The sequence below is a fragment of the Oncorhynchus clarkii genome, chromosome 26 (genome assembly GCF_045791955.1).
Source record: "Oncorhynchus clarkii lewisi isolate Uvic-CL-2024 chromosome 26, UVic_Ocla_1.0, whole genome shotgun sequence".
Lineage (NCBI taxonomy): Eukaryota > Metazoa > Chordata > Actinopteri > Salmoniformes > Salmonidae > Oncorhynchus > Oncorhynchus clarkii.
Window position 1 is genome coordinate 41,996,565 of NC_092172.1, and position 16,832 is coordinate 42,013,396.

The 16,832-nt window shown below is 45.8% G+C and overlaps 1 protein-coding gene across 2 annotated transcripts; it reads right to left on the minus strand.

Moving 5' to 3' along the window:
- Nucleotides 1-234: 234 nt before the first annotated feature.
- LOC139384317 (very-long-chain (3R)-3-hydroxyacyl-CoA dehydratase-like) lies at nt 235-15,280 on the minus strand. 2 transcript variants are annotated; one of them, XR_011628836.1, is made up of 11 exons: nt 14,882-15,280; nt 13,016-13,058; nt 12,846-12,919; nt 12,341-12,505; nt 12,152-12,203; nt 11,196-11,306; nt 7,289-7,416; nt 6,575-6,646; nt 1,578-1,684; nt 1,189-1,320; nt 235-463 (listed from the first exon to the last, which is right to left on the minus strand). XR_011628836.1 is itself a non-coding variant. In XM_071128998.1 (11 exons), exons 1-11 carry the CDS (start codon nt 14,960-14,962, stop codon nt 387-389), a joined length of 1,083 nt encoding a protein of 360 aa, XP_070985099.1. In that variant the 5' UTR covers nt 14,963-15,257; the 3' UTR covers nt 235-386. The 2 variants fall into 2 exon arrangements, 1 of the variants encoding a protein (XP_070985099.1); XM_071128998.1 differs by having other exon boundaries at nt 6,575-6,687; nt 14,882-15,257.
- Between the last annotated feature and the right edge of the window lie 1,552 nt (nt 15,281-16,832).

Below are 16,832 nucleotides of genomic sequence, written 5' to 3' on the forward strand. Positions count from 1 at the left end.
GTCTGTTAGAGGAGGTACATCCACAGGAAAATAGAAGAGGAGGATGTGGTTGGTTGTTTATCAGTGGAGGAGAGAAGAGAGGTGAGAGAGGAGAGAAGAGAGGAGAGGACAGAGGCGAGAGGAGAGAAGAGAGGTGTGAGAGGAGAGAAGAGAGGAGAGGAGAGAGAGGACAGAGGTGTGAGGTGGGGAGAGAAGAGAGAGAGGACAGAGGGGTGAGGTGAGGAGAGAAGAGAGAGAGGACAGAGGTGTGAGGTGAGGAGAGAAGAGAGAGAGGACAGAGGTGTGAGGTGAGGAGAGAAGAGAGAGAGAGGTGTGAGGAGAGGAGAGGTGTGAAAAGGCAACCAGCAGTGAGACTGGAGAGATCGTGAGGTGTGTCTTTCTATCCGTTAGTTATTTTTCCTCTTCCTGGAGCGCATTCGTCTCCTCCTCTGGCGAAACAGGTGGCGGAAGTTGATGAACAGACCTGGGAAGAAAAAAACTACTTTTTATCATTTAAAATGTTTGTTAAGTGCAAACTCCATCCACTTGGCCAGAAAGACAAGTCCAAGCAAAGATAATGTAAGAAAACAAATCGTATTTTGACCCAAAGTGTATGTTTCTCCCTTAGAGACATTAACAGATCCTGAAACATGACAGATAGATACAGCTGGAGGGTGGAGGGTCAGAGAAAGGGTCAGAGAGAGGGTCAGAGAGAGGGTTAGGGTAGAGGGTTAGAGAGAGGGTCAGAGAGAGGGTTAGAGAGAGGGTCAGAGAGAGGGTCAGAGAGAGGGTTAGGGTAGAGGGTTAGAGAGAGGGTCAGAGAGAGGGTTAGAGAGAGGGTCAGAGAGAGGGTCAGAGAGAGGGTCAGAGAGAGGGTTAGGGTAGAGGGTTAGAGAGAGGGTCAGAGAGAGGGTCAGAGAGAGGGTTAGAGAGAGGGTTAGAGAGAGGGTCAGAGAGAGGGTCAGAGAGAGGGTTAGGGTAGAGGGTTAGAGAGAGGGTCAGAGAGAGGGTCAGAGAGAGGGTTAGGGTAGAGGGTTAGAGAGAGGGTTAGAGTAGAGGGTTAGGGTAGAGGGTTAGAGAGAGGGTCAGAGAGAGGGTCAGAGAGAGGGTTAGGGTTAAGGGTTAGGGTAGAGTGTTAGGATGGAGGGTTAGGGTGGAGGGTTAGGGTGTAGGGTTAGGGTGTAGGGTCAGAGAGTGGTACTAACTGACCGAGGAACATGAGGGCCAGGTAGATCTTCAGAGTGAAGGAAAAGCTGAAGGACGAGCCCAGGACCGTAGGTAGAGGGATGCTGTACAGACGGGTCTCATCGAAGATAGGCAGGGACTGGATCACAGCGATAGCTAAGAGGAAACAGACAGGACAGACAGGAATACACAGCAACACTCGGATATCTTGGTAATAAACTAAGTAATATCTTGTTTGACTACAAACATCCTACCACTATTATTTACATACAATTTACATAATAAGTGAATATTGCAGGCATAGAGCTCTCTGAGGAGTATGTGTATGATGTGTATGGTGTGTGTGTGTGTGTGTGTATGGTGTGTGTGTGTGCGTGCGGGTGCGTGTGTGTGTGTGTGACAGGCCCACTGACCCTCTGCTAGCACCCCCAGAGGGTAGAGGGGCATCCAGATGGAGTATCTGAGCCAGGTCAGCAGCTTCCAGTCTGTGTCGATGCAGGCCAGCATGTAGAATGGATACCTGGGACAGACGACAAAACAACAGGTTTATTTAGCATCATTCACAAGCAGTGAGCAATACAATGCAGGTCAACATGTAGAATGGATACCTGGGACAGACGACAAAACAACAGGTTTATTTAGCATCATTCACAAGCAGTGAGCAATACAATGCAGGTCAACATGTAGAATGGATACCTGGGACAGACAACAAAACAGCAATACAATGCAGGTCAACATGTAGAATGGATACCTGGGACAGACAACAAAACAGCAATACAATGCAGGTCAACATGTAGAATGGATACCTGGGACAGACAACAAAACAGCAATACAATGCAGGTCAACATGTAGAATGGATACCTGGGACAGACAACAAAACAGCAATACAATGCAGGTCAACATGTAGAATGGATACCTGGGACAGACAACAAAACAGCAATACAATGCAGGTCAACATGTAGAACAGGCAAATAACAACAGTAACAGCACTAGTGAGACGGCTGCAATACAGTGCAGGCCAACGTGTAAAACGGGTACCTGCGAAATGCTTACAACTAGCCTCACTAGCTGGTCCATTCATGGTTACAACTAGCCTCACTAGCTGGTCCATTCATGGTTACAACTAGCCTCACTAGCTGGTAATGTAATGTCCATTCATGGTTACAACTAGTCTCACTAGCTGGTCCATTCATGGTTACAACTAGCCTCACTAGCTGGTCCATTCATGGTTACAACTAGCCTCACTAGCTGGTAATGTAATGTCCATTCATGGTTACAACTAGCCTCACTAGCTGGTCCATTCATGGTTACAACTAGCCTCACTAGCTGGTCCATTCATGGTTACAACTAGCCTCACTAGCTGGTCCATTCATGGTTACAACTAGTCTCACTAGCTGGTCCATTCATGGTTACAACTAGTCTCACTAGCTGGTCCATTCATGGTTACAACTAGCCTCACTAGCTGGTCCATTCATGGTTACAACTAGCCTCACTAGCTGGTAATATAATGTCCATTCATGGTTACAACTAGTCTCACTAGCTGGTCCATTCATGGTTACAACTAGCCTCACTAGCTGGTCCATTCATGGTTACAACTAGCCTCACTAGCTGGTAATATAATGTCCATTCATGGTTACAACTAGCCTCACTAGCTGGTCCATTCATGGTTACATCTAGCCTCACTAGCTGGTCCATTCATGGTTACATCTAGCCTCACTAGCTGGTCCATTCATGGTTACAACTAGCCTCACTAGCTGGTCCATTCATGGTTACAACTAGCCTCACTAGCTGGTAATATAATGTCCATTCATGGTTACAACTAGCCTCACTAGCTGGTCCATTCATGGTTACAACTAGCCTCACTAGCTGGTCCATTCATGGTTACAACTAGCCTCACTAGCTGGTCCATTCATGGTTACAACTAGCCTCACTAACTGGTAATATAATGTCCATTCATGGTTACAACTAGTCTCACTAGCTGGTCCATTCATGGTTACAACTAGCCTCACTAGCTGGTAATATAATGTCCATTCATGGTTACAACTAGTCTCACTAGCTGGTCCATTCATGGTTACAACTAGCCTCACTAGCTAGTATTTGTCACATGTGGTAGATATGTAGATATAGGTAGGGGTAAAGTGACTAGGCAACAGGAGAGATAATAAACAGTAACACCAGAGTATGTGATGAGTCAAAAACGTTAGTGCAAAAAGGGTCAATGCAGATATTTAAATAGTTAACCAATAGCTACCCAGGCTAACTATTTAACAGTCTTAAGCTGTTCAGGGTCCTGTTGGTTCCAGACTTGCATCGGTAACGCTTGCCATGCCGTAGCACAGAGAACAGTCTATCATTTGTATGGCTTGAGGCTTTGACAATGTTTAGGGCCTTCCTCTGACACCGCCTGGTACCTTCCTCTGACATCACCTGGTACCTTCCTCTGACACCGCCTGGTATAGAGGTCCTGGATGGCAGGGAGCTCAGCCCCAGTGATGTACTGGGCCATACCCACTACCCTCTGTAGTGCTTTGCGGTCGGAGGCCGAGCAGTTGCCATACCAACCTGTGATGCAGACAGTCAAGATACTGCAGCTGTAGAACATTTTGAGGATCTGAGGGCCCATGACAAATATTTACATCCTCCTGAGGGGGAAGAGACGTCGTCATGCCTTCTTCACGACTGTGTTGGTGGGTCTGGACTACGTCAATTCCTTAGTGATGTGGACGCCGAGGAACTTGAAGCTCTCAACCTGCTCCACTACAGCCCAGTCGTGGATGGGGGCATGCCTCGGTCGTGGGTTTTCTGTAGTCCACAATCTACTCCTTTGTCTTGTTGACGTTAAGGGAAAGGTTGTTGTCCTTGCACCACACTGCCAGGTCACTGACCTCGTCCCTATAGGCTGTCCCATCGTCATTGTTGATCAGGACAACCACCGTCGTGTTGTCAGCAAACGTAATGACGGTGTTGGAGTCGTGCGCGGCCACGCAGTTGTGGGTGAACAGGAGGGGACTAAGCATGCACCCCTGAGAGGCCCCCGTGTTGAGGGTCAGCGTTGCTTACCCTCATCACCTGGGGGGGCAGCCCGTCAGGAAGTCCAGGATCAAGTTGCAGAGGGAAGTGTTCAGTCCCAGGATCCTGAGTTTATTGATGAGCTTGGAAGGCACTATGGTGTTGAACGCTGAGCTGCAGTCAAGGAACAACATTCTCACATAGGTGTTCCTCTTGTCCAGGTGGGAGAGGGCAGTGTGGAGTGCGATTGAGATTGTGTCATCTGTGGATATGTTGGGGCGGTATGTGAATTGGAGTGGGTCTAGGAGGCAATAAAGGCAGTAAAGTAGTAGGGAGAAAAAAAATGTCAGTGAAGGTCAGACCTCGTCGGAGGTCGTAGTGGGATTTCTTATAAGCGTCCGGATTACTGTCCTGTTCCTTGAAACCGGCAGCCTTTAAGTGCGGATGTTGCATGTAACCCATGGCTTCTGGTTGGGGTATGCATGTACGTATTTATGTATGTATGGTCATTGTGAGGATGACGTCGTCGATGCGTAAACTCCTCGATGTGATCGGTTGAATCACGGGAACATGTTTCAGTCTGTGCTAGCGAAACAGTCCTGTAGATGTGATCGGTTGAATCGCGGGAACATGTTTCAGTCTGTGCTAGCGAAACAGTCCTGTAGATGTGATCGGTTGAATCGCGGGAACATGTTTCAGTCTGTGCTAGCAAAACAGTCCTGTAGATGTGATCGGTTGAATCGCGGGAACATGTTTCAGTCTGTGCTAGCGAAACAGTCCTGTAGATGTTTGTTGTTCGGATATCATGGTGCCGAGTACCCAGAGTACAAGTACTCTTATAATCTCCACCTGGCACAGCCAGAAGAGGACTGGCCACCCCTCAGAGCCTGGTTCCTCTCTAGGTTTCTAATCTCCACCCAGCACAGCCAGAAGAGGACTGGCCACCCCTCGGAGCCTGGTTCCTCTCTAGGTTTCTAATCTCCACCCGGCACAGCCAGAAGAGGACTGGCCACCCCTAAGAGCCTGGTTCCTCTCTAGGTTTCTAATCTCCACCCGGCACAGCCAGAAGAGGACTGGCCACCCCTCAGAGCCTGGTTCCTCTCTAGGTTTCTAATCTCCACCCGGCACAGCCAGAAGAGGACTGGCCACCCCTCGGAGCCTGGTTCCTCTCTAGGTTTCTAATCTCCACCCGGCACAGCCGGAAGAGGACTGGCCACCCCTCAGAGCCTGGTTCCTCTCTAGGTTTCTAATCTCCACCCAACACAGCCAGAAGAGGACTGGCCACCCCTCGGAGCCTGGTTCCGCTCTAGGTTTCTAATCTCTACCCGGTACAGCCAGAAGAGGACTGGCCACCCCTCGGAGCCTGGTTCCTCTCTAGGTTTCTAATCTCTACCCGGCACAGCCAGAAGAGGACTGGCCACCCCTCGGAGCCTGGTTCCTCTCTAGGTTTCCTCTTAGGTTCCTGCCTTTCCAGAGAGTTTTTCCTAGCCACCGTGCTTCTACACCTGCATTGCTTGCTGTTTGGGGGTTTTAGGCTGGATTTCTGTACAGCACTTTGTGACATCGTCTGATGTAAGAAGGGCTTTATAAATACATTTGATTGATTGATGACAATTCCCTTACACCATTTTTCTTACACCGAACCACTCTTTAGGATACTTCGATCGCAGGTGAGGAGACTAAAGTTGAGGTTATAGAAAAAGAGTTAAGGAAAACCCATGAAAACAACGTAAACCATTTACCCTGGCCGTTTCAGTCTCCAGATCTCAACCCAATTCAACACCTCTGGGAGATTCTGTTGCAGAGCCTGACATGGTGCACCGCCATCAACAAAACACCACATTCTTCTGGTGGAAGAATGATGTCACATCCCTCCAATAGAGTTCCAGACACCTGTAGAATCTATGAGGAGGTGTATTGAAGCAACTTTATGTCGTGTTTCCTTTATTTTGGCCGTTATCTGGATGTGAGCTGTATTGAGGTAGAGTCACCTGTAGATCTATATTAACTATAGAGGTAGAGTCACCTGTAGATCTATATTAACTATAGAGGTAGAGTCACCTGTAGATCTATATTGACTATACTATAGAGGTAGAGTCACCTGTAGATCTATATTAACTATAGAGGTAGAGTCACCTGTAGATCTATATTGACTATACTATAGAGGTAGAGTCACCTGTAGATCTATATTGACTATACTATAGAAGTAGAGTCACCTGTAGATCTATATTGACTATAGAGGTAGAGTCACCTGTAGATCTATATTAACTATAGAGGTAGAGCCACCTGTAGATCTATATTGACTATACTATAGAGGTAGAGTCACCTGTAGATCTATATTAACTGTACTATAGAGGTAGAGTCACCTGTAGATCTATATTGACTATAGAGGTAGAGTCACCTGAAGATCTCTATGGTGCTCCAGAGGTAGAAGACGAAGAAGACCACTGCTTTGTTCTGCATCTCCTCCAGACTACCGAAGATCACAAACAGGATTACGTTCCTACCCACCACCTGGACAGGTCAACAACAACAACAAAAAATCACAGAAACACACTTCATTAAAGGGTTAATTCACCCTAAATACAAAATCACTTGTCCTCGCCCTGAATGCATCCTGGCCTCAACCTGAATGCATCCCGGCCTCAACCTGAATGCATCCCGGCCTCAACCTGAATGCATCCCGGCCTCAACCTGAATGCATCCCGGCCTCAACCTGAATGCATCCCGGCCTCAACCTGAATGCACCCCGGCCTCAACCTGAATGCACCCCGGCCTCAACCTGAATGCACCCCGGCCTCAACCTGAATGCACCCCGGCCTCAACCTGAATGCATCCCGGCCTCAACCTGAATGCATCCCGGCCTCAACCTGAATGCATCCCGGCCTCAACCTGAATGCATCCTGGCCTCAACCTGAATGCACCCCGGCCTCAACCTGAAAGCTGAGAATCTTTGCTTTGGGTTGGTTTACAAAACCATTGCCGCTAACTTTAGCTTTGACTAACCAAAAACAACTAAAAAGTCAATGTAACCTAAATTAGCATGTGTTTTTTTTTATTTTAAACCCAAGTCATTTTGAAAGTAATTTTTCTGTGTGTTTGGATTGAACCCTACCTGGATCATAGCAGGGAACACCCCTGTCTTGACCAGACCCACTAGAGGGTTCATGACCTCTGCTACGGCCATCATCTGACAGAAGTACATCATGTCAGCAATGGTGTGGAACGTGTCATAGAACGAGTCTGACAAGAGGGAGAGAAAGAGAGGTAGAACACAGTTACACAGTGGAGAGGTAGAACACAGTTACACAGTGGAGAGGTAGAACACAGTTACACAGTGGAGAGGTAGAACACAGTTACACAGTGGAGAGGTAGAACACAGTGGAGAGGTAGAACACAGTTACACAGTGGAGAGGTAGAACACAGTTACACAGTGGAGAGGTAGAACACAGTTACACAGTGGAGAGGTAGAACACAGTTACACAGTGGAGAGGTAGAACACAGTTACACAGTGGAGAGGTAGAACACAGTTACACAGTGGAGAGGTAGAACACAGTTACACAGTGGAGAGGTAGAACACAGTGGAGAGGTAGAACACAGTTACACAGTGGAGAGGTAGAACACAGTTACACAGTGGAGAGGTAGAACACAGTTACCAACAGCTACACAGTGGTGCTATACAGTGGTGCTACACAGTGGTGCTACACAGTGGTGCTATACAGTGGTACTACACAGTGGTGCTATACAGTGGTGCTACACAGTGGTACTATACAGTGGTGCTATACAGTGGTGCTATACAGTGGTGCTACACAGTGGTGCTATACAGTGGTGCTATACAGTGGTGCTACACAGTGGTGCTATACAGTGGTGCTACACAGTGGTGCTATACAGTGGTGCTATACAGTGGTGCTATACAGTGGTGCTATACAGTGGTGCTACACAGTGGTGCTATACAGTGGTGCTACACAGTGGTGCTACACAGTGGTACTATACAGTGGTGCTACACAGTGATACTACACAGTGGTGCTACACAGTGATACTACACAGTGGTGCTACACAGTGGTGCTACACAGTGGTGCTATACAGCACTGTGTAGCACCACTGTATAGCACCACAGTGGTGCTATACAGTGGTGCTATACAGTGGTGCTATACAGTGGTGCTACACAGTGGTGCTACACAGTGGTGCTACACAGTGGTGCTACACAGTGGTGCTACACAGTGGTGCTACACAGTGGTGCTATACAGTGGTACTATACAGTGGTGCTATACAGTGGTGCTACACAGTGGTGCTATACAGTGGTACTATACAGTGGTGCTATACAGTGGTGCTATACAGTGGTGCTATACAGTGGTACTATACAGTGGTGCTATACAGTGGTGCTACACAGTGGTGCTACACAGTGGTGCTATACAGTGGTGCTATACAGTGGTGCTACACAGTGGTGCTACACAGTGGTGCTACACAGTGGTGCTATACAGTGGTGCTATACAGTGGTACTACACAGTGGTGCTACACAGTGGTGCTATACAGTGGTGCTACACAGTGGTGCTATACAGTGGTGCTACACAGTGGTGCTATACAGTGGTGCTATACAGTGGTGCTATACAGTGGTGCTATACAGTGGTGCTACACAGTGGTGCTACACAGTGGTGCTATACAGTGGTGCTATACAGTGGTGCTATACAGTGGTACTAAACAGTGGTGCTATACAGTGGTGCTACACAGTGGTGCTACACAGTGGTGCTACACAGTGGTGCTATACAGTGGTGCTACACAGTGGTGCTACACAGTGGTGCTACACAGTGGTGCTATACAGTGGTGCTATACAGTGGTGCTACACAGTGGTGCTATACAGTGGTGCTATACAGTGGTGCTATACAGTGGTGCTACACAGTGGTGCTATACAGTGGTGCTACACAGTGGTGCTACACAGTGGTACTATACAGTGGTGCTACACAGTGATACTACACAGTGGTGCTACACAGTGATACTACACAGTGGTGCTACACGGTGGTGCTACACAGTGCACCACTGTATAGCACCACTGTACAGTGGTGCTACACAGTGGTACTATACAGTGGTGCTATACAGCACTGTGTAGCACCACTGTATAGCACCACTGTGTAGCACCACAGTGGTGCTATACAGTGGTGCTATACAGTGGTGCTATACAGTGGTGCTACACAGTGGTGCTATACAGTGGTGCTACACAGTGGTGCTACACAGTGGTGCTACACAGTGGTGCTACACAGTGGTGCTATACAGTGGTGCTATACAGTGGTGCTATACAGTGGTGCTACACAGTGGTGCTACACAGTGGTGCTATACAGTGGTACTATACAGTGGTGCTATACAGTGGTGCTATACAGTGGTGCTATACAGTGGTACTATACAGTGGTGCTATACAGTGGTGCTACACAGTGGTGCTACACAGTGGTGCTATACAGTGGTGCTATACAGTGGTGCTACACAGTGGTGCTACACAGTGGTGCTACACAGTGGTGCTACACAGTGGTGCTATACAGTGGTGCTACACAGTGGTGCTACACAGTGGTGCTATACAGTGGTGCTACACAGTGGTGCTATACAGTGGTGCTACACAGTGGTGCTATACAGTGGTGCTATACAGTGGTGCTATACAGTGGTGCTATACAGTGGTGCTACACAGTGGTGCTATACAGTGGTGCTATACAGTGGTGCTACACAGTGGTGCTACACAGTGGTGCTATACAGTGGTGCTACACAGTGGTGCTATACAGTGGTGCTATACAGTGGTGCAACACAGTGGTGCTACACAGTGGTGCTATACAGTGGTGCTACACAGTGGTGCTATACAGTGGTGCTACACAGTGGTGCTATACAGTGGTACTATACAGTGGTGCTACACAGTGGTGCTACACAGTGGTGCTATACAGTGGTGCTACACAGTGGTGCTATACAGTGGTGCTATACAGTGGTGCTATACAGTGGTGCTATACAGTGGTGCTACACAGTGGTGCTATACAGTGGTGCTATACAGTGGTGCTATACAGTGGTGCTACACAGTGGTGCTACACAGTGGTGCTACACAGTGGTGCTATACAGTGGTGCTATACAGTGGTGCTATACAGTGGTGCTACACAGTGGTGCTATACAGTGGTGCTATACAGTGGTACTACACAGTGGTACTATACAGTGGTGCTAACATGTTAGGCCAAACACTGCACATCCAGAGTAGCCTGGTTCCATACTGTACGTGCTCAAATCCAGTGGTTCTCAACCTATTTTAGTGGCTGTACACCAATCACATTTAGCTGTGCCTGAAGTACACCCCAAGTACCACTTAACGTGTATTTCACCAGTAGGTCTACGTTCTCATTAGTGTCCTCAAGTATCTCTGCAGATAGACCAAACACAACAGGGTGGCAACTACTGCTGTAGTCAACTCTTAAAATGTTGTGAAGACATACAAACAGAATTTGGCTAAAACGCCAAACAGACTGGACCACCAGGCTATTCAAAGCTATTTGCAAGACAAATGAATCTACAGGCTAAGAGTCAATGTTCCCTTTCTCGTATTCAAATGGACACATCTATGAATAAAGAGCCTGTTTAGTTATTCTAGGGAAGTAACACATTGGCTCGCTGGTGTGGTTTAATCTGACTCACTCAGATCACTTCACAGAAACACAACTGAATATAAACTAGACAGCTTTCAGAAACACGACTAGACAGCTTTCAGCTAAAAAAAAAATTGAGGAGGAAGAATGATAATGTATGTAAATATTAGTGTTATATATGAGCCATCTAATACTAACTCTCTCACATTATGATGAAGAACCAGTTCTGAGGTAGCTAGTTCCAACTGTAGCTGTGGAAAAGGAATGATTCTGAATGTATTATTTTCTATCCCTGAAACACTGACTTCACCTACTGTGTGTCTATCTATGGCCAACGCTGTCGTCAACTGTCAAGACAACCAACCAACAAACAACAGCTACTAACAAGGCTGGACCCTCAGCAGGCTCTGGACCACTGACCTTGTCCCAGGATGAAGAGACGGACGGTCATGTTGACAAAGATCCAGGAGAAGCCCAGGAACTGGACTAGGTTGTACATGAACAGATAGCCCTTCTTCAGGCCCAGGTAGGCTGAGAGAACAAACCACATATTACCATACAATATCTTTAAAACACATAACATCAGGTTGTACATGAACAGATAGCCCTTCTTCAGGCCCAGGTAGGCTGAGAGAACAAACCACATATTACCATACAATATCTTTAAAACACATAACATCAGGTTGTATATGAACCGATAGCCCTTCTTCAGGCTCAGGTAGGCTGAGAGAACATGGTACAGCTTTCAATAAAAACACAATTAAAAAAACACAAAGTAAACTCCAGTCAGTTGGTTTTTTATGTCTATAACCAAAACCAAAATGATTTGACATTACATTTCAGATGTTTACATTATCAAATATCAAGTACATAAAAAAGGTAGTTTGTACTTGTGTGTGGTATAAACTAAAAGATGATGCACAGTCAAAACCAGGGTTGGCGGCCAGTTGGCGGCCCGCAGTGGATTTATTTGGCCCCACAACTTTTCAGAGAAAAAAAAAAAAAAAGTTGAATTTTTCTTTCTTTTTGCATTTTCATTGTTGGAGGGTGTAAGGGTGTAAAAACACCAGGATGTTAATTTAGTCAAATCTGTTCTCAAGTATAATAGAGAGAGACGTGATCGGACACAACTTTAAGCAAAGTTTCAAATGATCCGTTTTTGGATTCTTGCCGTCAAATTGCAGTCTACAAATGATTTGTGCTCATGTTCGTTCCGGTCTGCCGACCAACTGGTCAATGAAAAATGAATATATCAGCCTGAGGCTGAACGTAGTTGATGATCCCTGGTCTAAACCAACAGCATCTTTACCAAGAAATGTAAATCTTCAGATTAGAGATAAAAAGGTCTGCTCACAGCTGCACCGCTCGGTACTTACGGTCTTTACGGATTCTTGACTCGATGCTGACCTTGTTTATCTTCTCCTCTTCCTGAAAACAAAACAGACAGACCGTCAGGTGTAATAAATGTCATAACACCCTTATAAAAGACAAAATAAATAAAGCCTTATACTTCCTTATGTATTACATCTAAAAGTTGTACCAAAACTGACCCTGGTCATTACTACCTTAGCCTGAAGCTCCATCTCCGCGTCTGATTCGTCGAGCCAACGGTCGAAGTCTGGCGCCAGGAAGAGAGGTTTCCTCTCCTGCAGAGTGAGTCTGTCCCACCAACGCTGCTCTTGCTTCCTCACTGTCACATTTACCAGGCGCTGGGTCGACCTGTGACTAACCTGGTAGACAGACGCACAGTGACTATGATAATAATTGTAGATACCACAGGAGGTTGGTGGCACCTTCATTTGGGGAGGACGGGCTCGTGGTAATGACTGGAGCGGAATCAGTGGCATGGTATCAAATACATGGTTTCCATTCCATTCCATTTGCTCCGTTCCAGACATTATCATGAGCAGCCTCCTGCGGAAGACACACTTACTAATAAACCACAAGCAGGGAACAGTAACAATCTCTAGTACCAGAAGATAATGTTTGTCTTTGAGACTGAGAAGAGTGTGAGGTATTTATCACTAATGAAAAAAAACTACATTTCTGGAATAGGAAATAATAGAATACCTCAGGTTTTACTGGTTCCAGGAAGTCCAGACTGAACTCATAGTCATGGTCTCCTTTAGCGCCGTGACCCTGAGCTGTCCAACAAAGGAACGTCGGTTTAATACCATGTACTCTGTACAGACTAGACGTATTTTCCTTCTTTCTGTTCCAGCGTAATACAAACCACCAACCTTTGAATTGCAGGGTGTTGTTTTGCACGCAGATTTCAAGATCCTAAAAAAAAATGCAAAAAAGAAAAATGTCATGCATCAACAAAAAACAACTCAAAAAGCGGAAGACTGTCAGCTACCAGGCTAAATATAGAAACACACACTAACATTGGTTGAGATCAAACTAAGTGACTGAATGGCTGATGTGTTTCCTTCACACATACAGCATCACTAAACGTGTTCTGATGACATTACATACAGTAGTACGTAGCTGGAGTACACGATGCACCTTGAGTGTGTGTTTGCTGACTGGCTAAAATGGATCCAGCGATCACCATGACAATTCCTGAATCTTTTATGAAGCATGACATTTGGTAGGATGTACCACCACCACTAGCTACTACAACTCAATATGAATTACAGTAGCTAGTTAGCTTCAGTAGCTGAGTGTTGGCTACTGTCTCGCCTCATCGAGAACCATACTTCTCATGATGACCTGATTTTGTTATGTGGAAACACTGGATCAAGACCTCAGGAAACTATATATAATATATAAGTTATATAAATGATATATATATTATATATAAGTTACTCTGTCTTGTGACATGCTACACTTTTATTATCACTCTGTATAGCTAATAGAACAAGTGGTAAATTATCTAGCTAGATGTATGAGCTTACTAGCTAACATATAAGCATGGGGCTGCTATCAGTCCATTCTCTAAGCAGCATTGTAGCTAATGTCATGTATGTCATTTGTTCATGTCAGCGACGTGCATTCAATTGACAACGTCCAGCAGTGAGCTTAAACAAATCAACTTATTACTGGCTGAAAGAGGCTATCTAGCTGGCTTGTTGTCCTAACCATCTAGCTGGCTTGTTGTCCTAACCATCTAGCTGGCTTGTTGTCCTAACCATCCAGCTGGCTTGTTGTCCTAACCATCCAGCTGGCTTGTTGTCCTAACCATCTAGCTGGCTTGTTGTCCTAACCATCTAGCTGGCTTGTTGTCCTAACCATCTAGCTGGCTTGTTGTCCTAACCATCTAGCTGGCTTGTTGTCCTAACCATCTAGCTGGCTTGTTGTCCTAACCATCTAGCTGGCTTGTTGTCCTAACCATCTAGCTGGCTTGTTGTCCTAGCCATCTAGCTGGCTTGTTGTCCTAACCATCTAGCTGGCTTGTTATCCTAACCATCTAGATGGCTTGTTGTCCTAACCATTTAGCTGGCTTGTTGTCCTAACCATCTAGCTGGCTTGTTGTCCTAACCATCTAGCTGGCTTGTTGTCCTAACCATCTAGCTGGCTTGTTATCCTAACCATCTAGCTGGCTTGTTGTCCTAACCATTTAGCTGGCTTGTTGTCCTAACCATTTAGCTGGCTTGTTATCCTAACCATCTAGCTGGCTTGTTGTCCTAACCATCTAGCTGGCTTGTTGTCCTAGCCATCTAGCTGGCTTGTTGTCCTAACCATTTAGCTGGCTTGTTATCCTAACCATCTAGCTGGCTTGTTATCCTAACCATCTAGCTGGCTTGTTATCCTAACCATCTAGCTGGCTTGTTATCCTAACCATCTAGCTGGCTTGTTATCCTAACCATCTAGCTGGCTTGTTATCCTAACCATCTAGCTGGCTTGTTGTCCTAGCCATCTAGCTGGCTTGTTGTCCTAACCATCTAGCTGGCTTGTTGTCCTAACCATCTAGCTGGCTTGTTGTCCTAACCATCTAGCTGGCTTGTTGTCCTAACCATCTAGCTGGCTTGTTGTCCTAACCATCTAGCTGGCTTGTTGTCCTAACCATCTAGCTGGCTTGTTGTCCTAACCATCTAGCTGGCTTGTTGTCCTAACCATTTAGCTCGATGACAGGTCGGTCCCGGAGATCATCCGTAACATACCTTAGCGTCACTCAGCTCCACACGCAGGTAGATGTCTGCATGACGCTGTGCCCAATACACGTGGGGTGTGAGGGTCTGCATTGTGATATCTAAAAGGTACTGTTAGTGAAATTAATATCCTTGCTGTTATATCACTGAGAAGCAATGCTGGAGATCATCCGCCTCATTCATTAGGACAGCTGGCTAGATGCGGAAACAGTCATCCAGGATACTCAGGGGTGCGTTCAGTTCGATTGAACGTTTACGTTGCTTAACGGTTTGTACTGAACGACACGGTTCCCTAAAACGATCTTGAACTTACTTTGAGGTACGTTTGCTCCGTGTGTATCGAAGCAATTTACTATAAATGACTGCGGCACAGCGGTCCTCCAGCCCAAACCCCATCCAACTACGCCTTCCCCGTTTTTGAACTGGTCGTTCAGAACAGCACCGTTTCCGTCGAATTGAACGTTACAGTACGTTTTTCTGCATTGAACGTAGCTCGGGTGTCGCTACGTGCGCGTTACACCCACAAATCAAAACAAAGGAAGGAACGTGCTCGTGCACAGTCAGTACAATTTTTAAAAAAAGTTTGAAAACATTGATACTATTTAAATGGAAATACATATAATATGGATGGTGTCTGTATTTGTCTTGGACTGCACAGAAGTACAGATCTTACAAAGGTATTTTTATTTTAAATTCGGGGCTTCATGTATGCTATGGGTGAAACCAACATCCAAGGGCTGCTCGCGTCATGTTCCGCTCCATGTGACACCAGCCAATTCATGCCTTCTGAAATATTCACATCTGATGTGTGAAAAGGATTGAGTGATATCCACCCTCATGTTATGTACTATATACAGTCCATACAATACAAGTGACTGTTATACAATCAGTCAAGTAATCAGTGGTGGAAAAAGTACTCAGTTGTCATACTTAAGTGAAAGTAAAGATTACTTGTCATTTTCTATTAAGTTAAAAGTGAAAGTCACCCAGTAAAATAATACTTGAGTAAAAGTATTTGGTTTTAAATGTACTTAAGTATAAAAAGTCAATGGAACTTATAAAATGTACATAAGTATCAAAACTAAAAGTATAAATCATTTCAAATTCGGAATATTAAGAAAACCAGAAGGGACCATTTTTTATTTATTGTCAGATAGCCAGGGGCACACTCCAACACTCCAACATCATTTACAGATAGCCAGGGGCACACTCCAACACTCCAACACTCCATCACTCCATCACTCCAACACTCCAACATCATTTACAGATAGCCAGGGGCACACTCCAACACTCAGACATCATTTACAGATAGCCAGGGGCAAACTCCAACACTCAGACATCATTTACAGATAGCCAGGGGCACACTCCAACACTCAGACATCATTGTCAGATAGCCAGGGGCACACTCCAACACTCCATCACTCCAACACTCCATCACTCCAACACTCCAACATCATTTACAGATAGCCAGGGGCACACTCCAACACTCAGACATCATTTACAGATAGCCAGGGGCAAACTCCAACACTCAGACATCATTTACAGATAGCCAGGGGCACACTCCAACACTCAGACATCATTGTCAGATAGCCAGGGGCACACTCCAACACTCCAACACTCCAACACTCCAACACTCAGACATAATTTACAAATGAAGCATTTGTGTTTAGTGAGTCCACCAGATCAGAGGCAGTAGGGATGACCAGGGATGTTCTCTGTTTAGTGAGTCCTCCAGATCAGAGGCAGGAGGGATGACCAGGGATGTTCTCTGTTTAGTGAGTCCACCAGATCAGAGGCAGTAGGGATAACCGGGGATGTTCTCTGTTTAGTGAGTCCACCAGATCAGAGACAGGAGGGATGACCAGGGATGTTCTCTGTTTAGTGAGTCCTCCAGATCAGAAACAGTAGGGATGACCAGGGATGTTCTTTTGATAAGTGTGTGATTTTTGACCATTTTACATTA

Excerpts from the sequence above, each read along its gene's own strand:
- LOC139384317 (XM_071128998.1), bottom strand. The coding sequence starts at position 14,962 with ATGCAGACCCTCACACCCCACGTGTATTGGGCACAGCGTCATGCAGAC. Across the intron at positions 12,920-13,015 it reads CAACACCCTGCAATTCAAAG|CTCAGGGTCACGGCGCTAAA; the intron begins GTTGGTGGTTTG and ends TTTGTTGGACAG. Across the intron at positions 12,204-12,340 it reads AGATGGAGCTTCAGGCTAAG|GAAGAGGAGAAGATAAACAA; the intron begins GTAGTAATGACC and ends TTTTGTTTTCAG.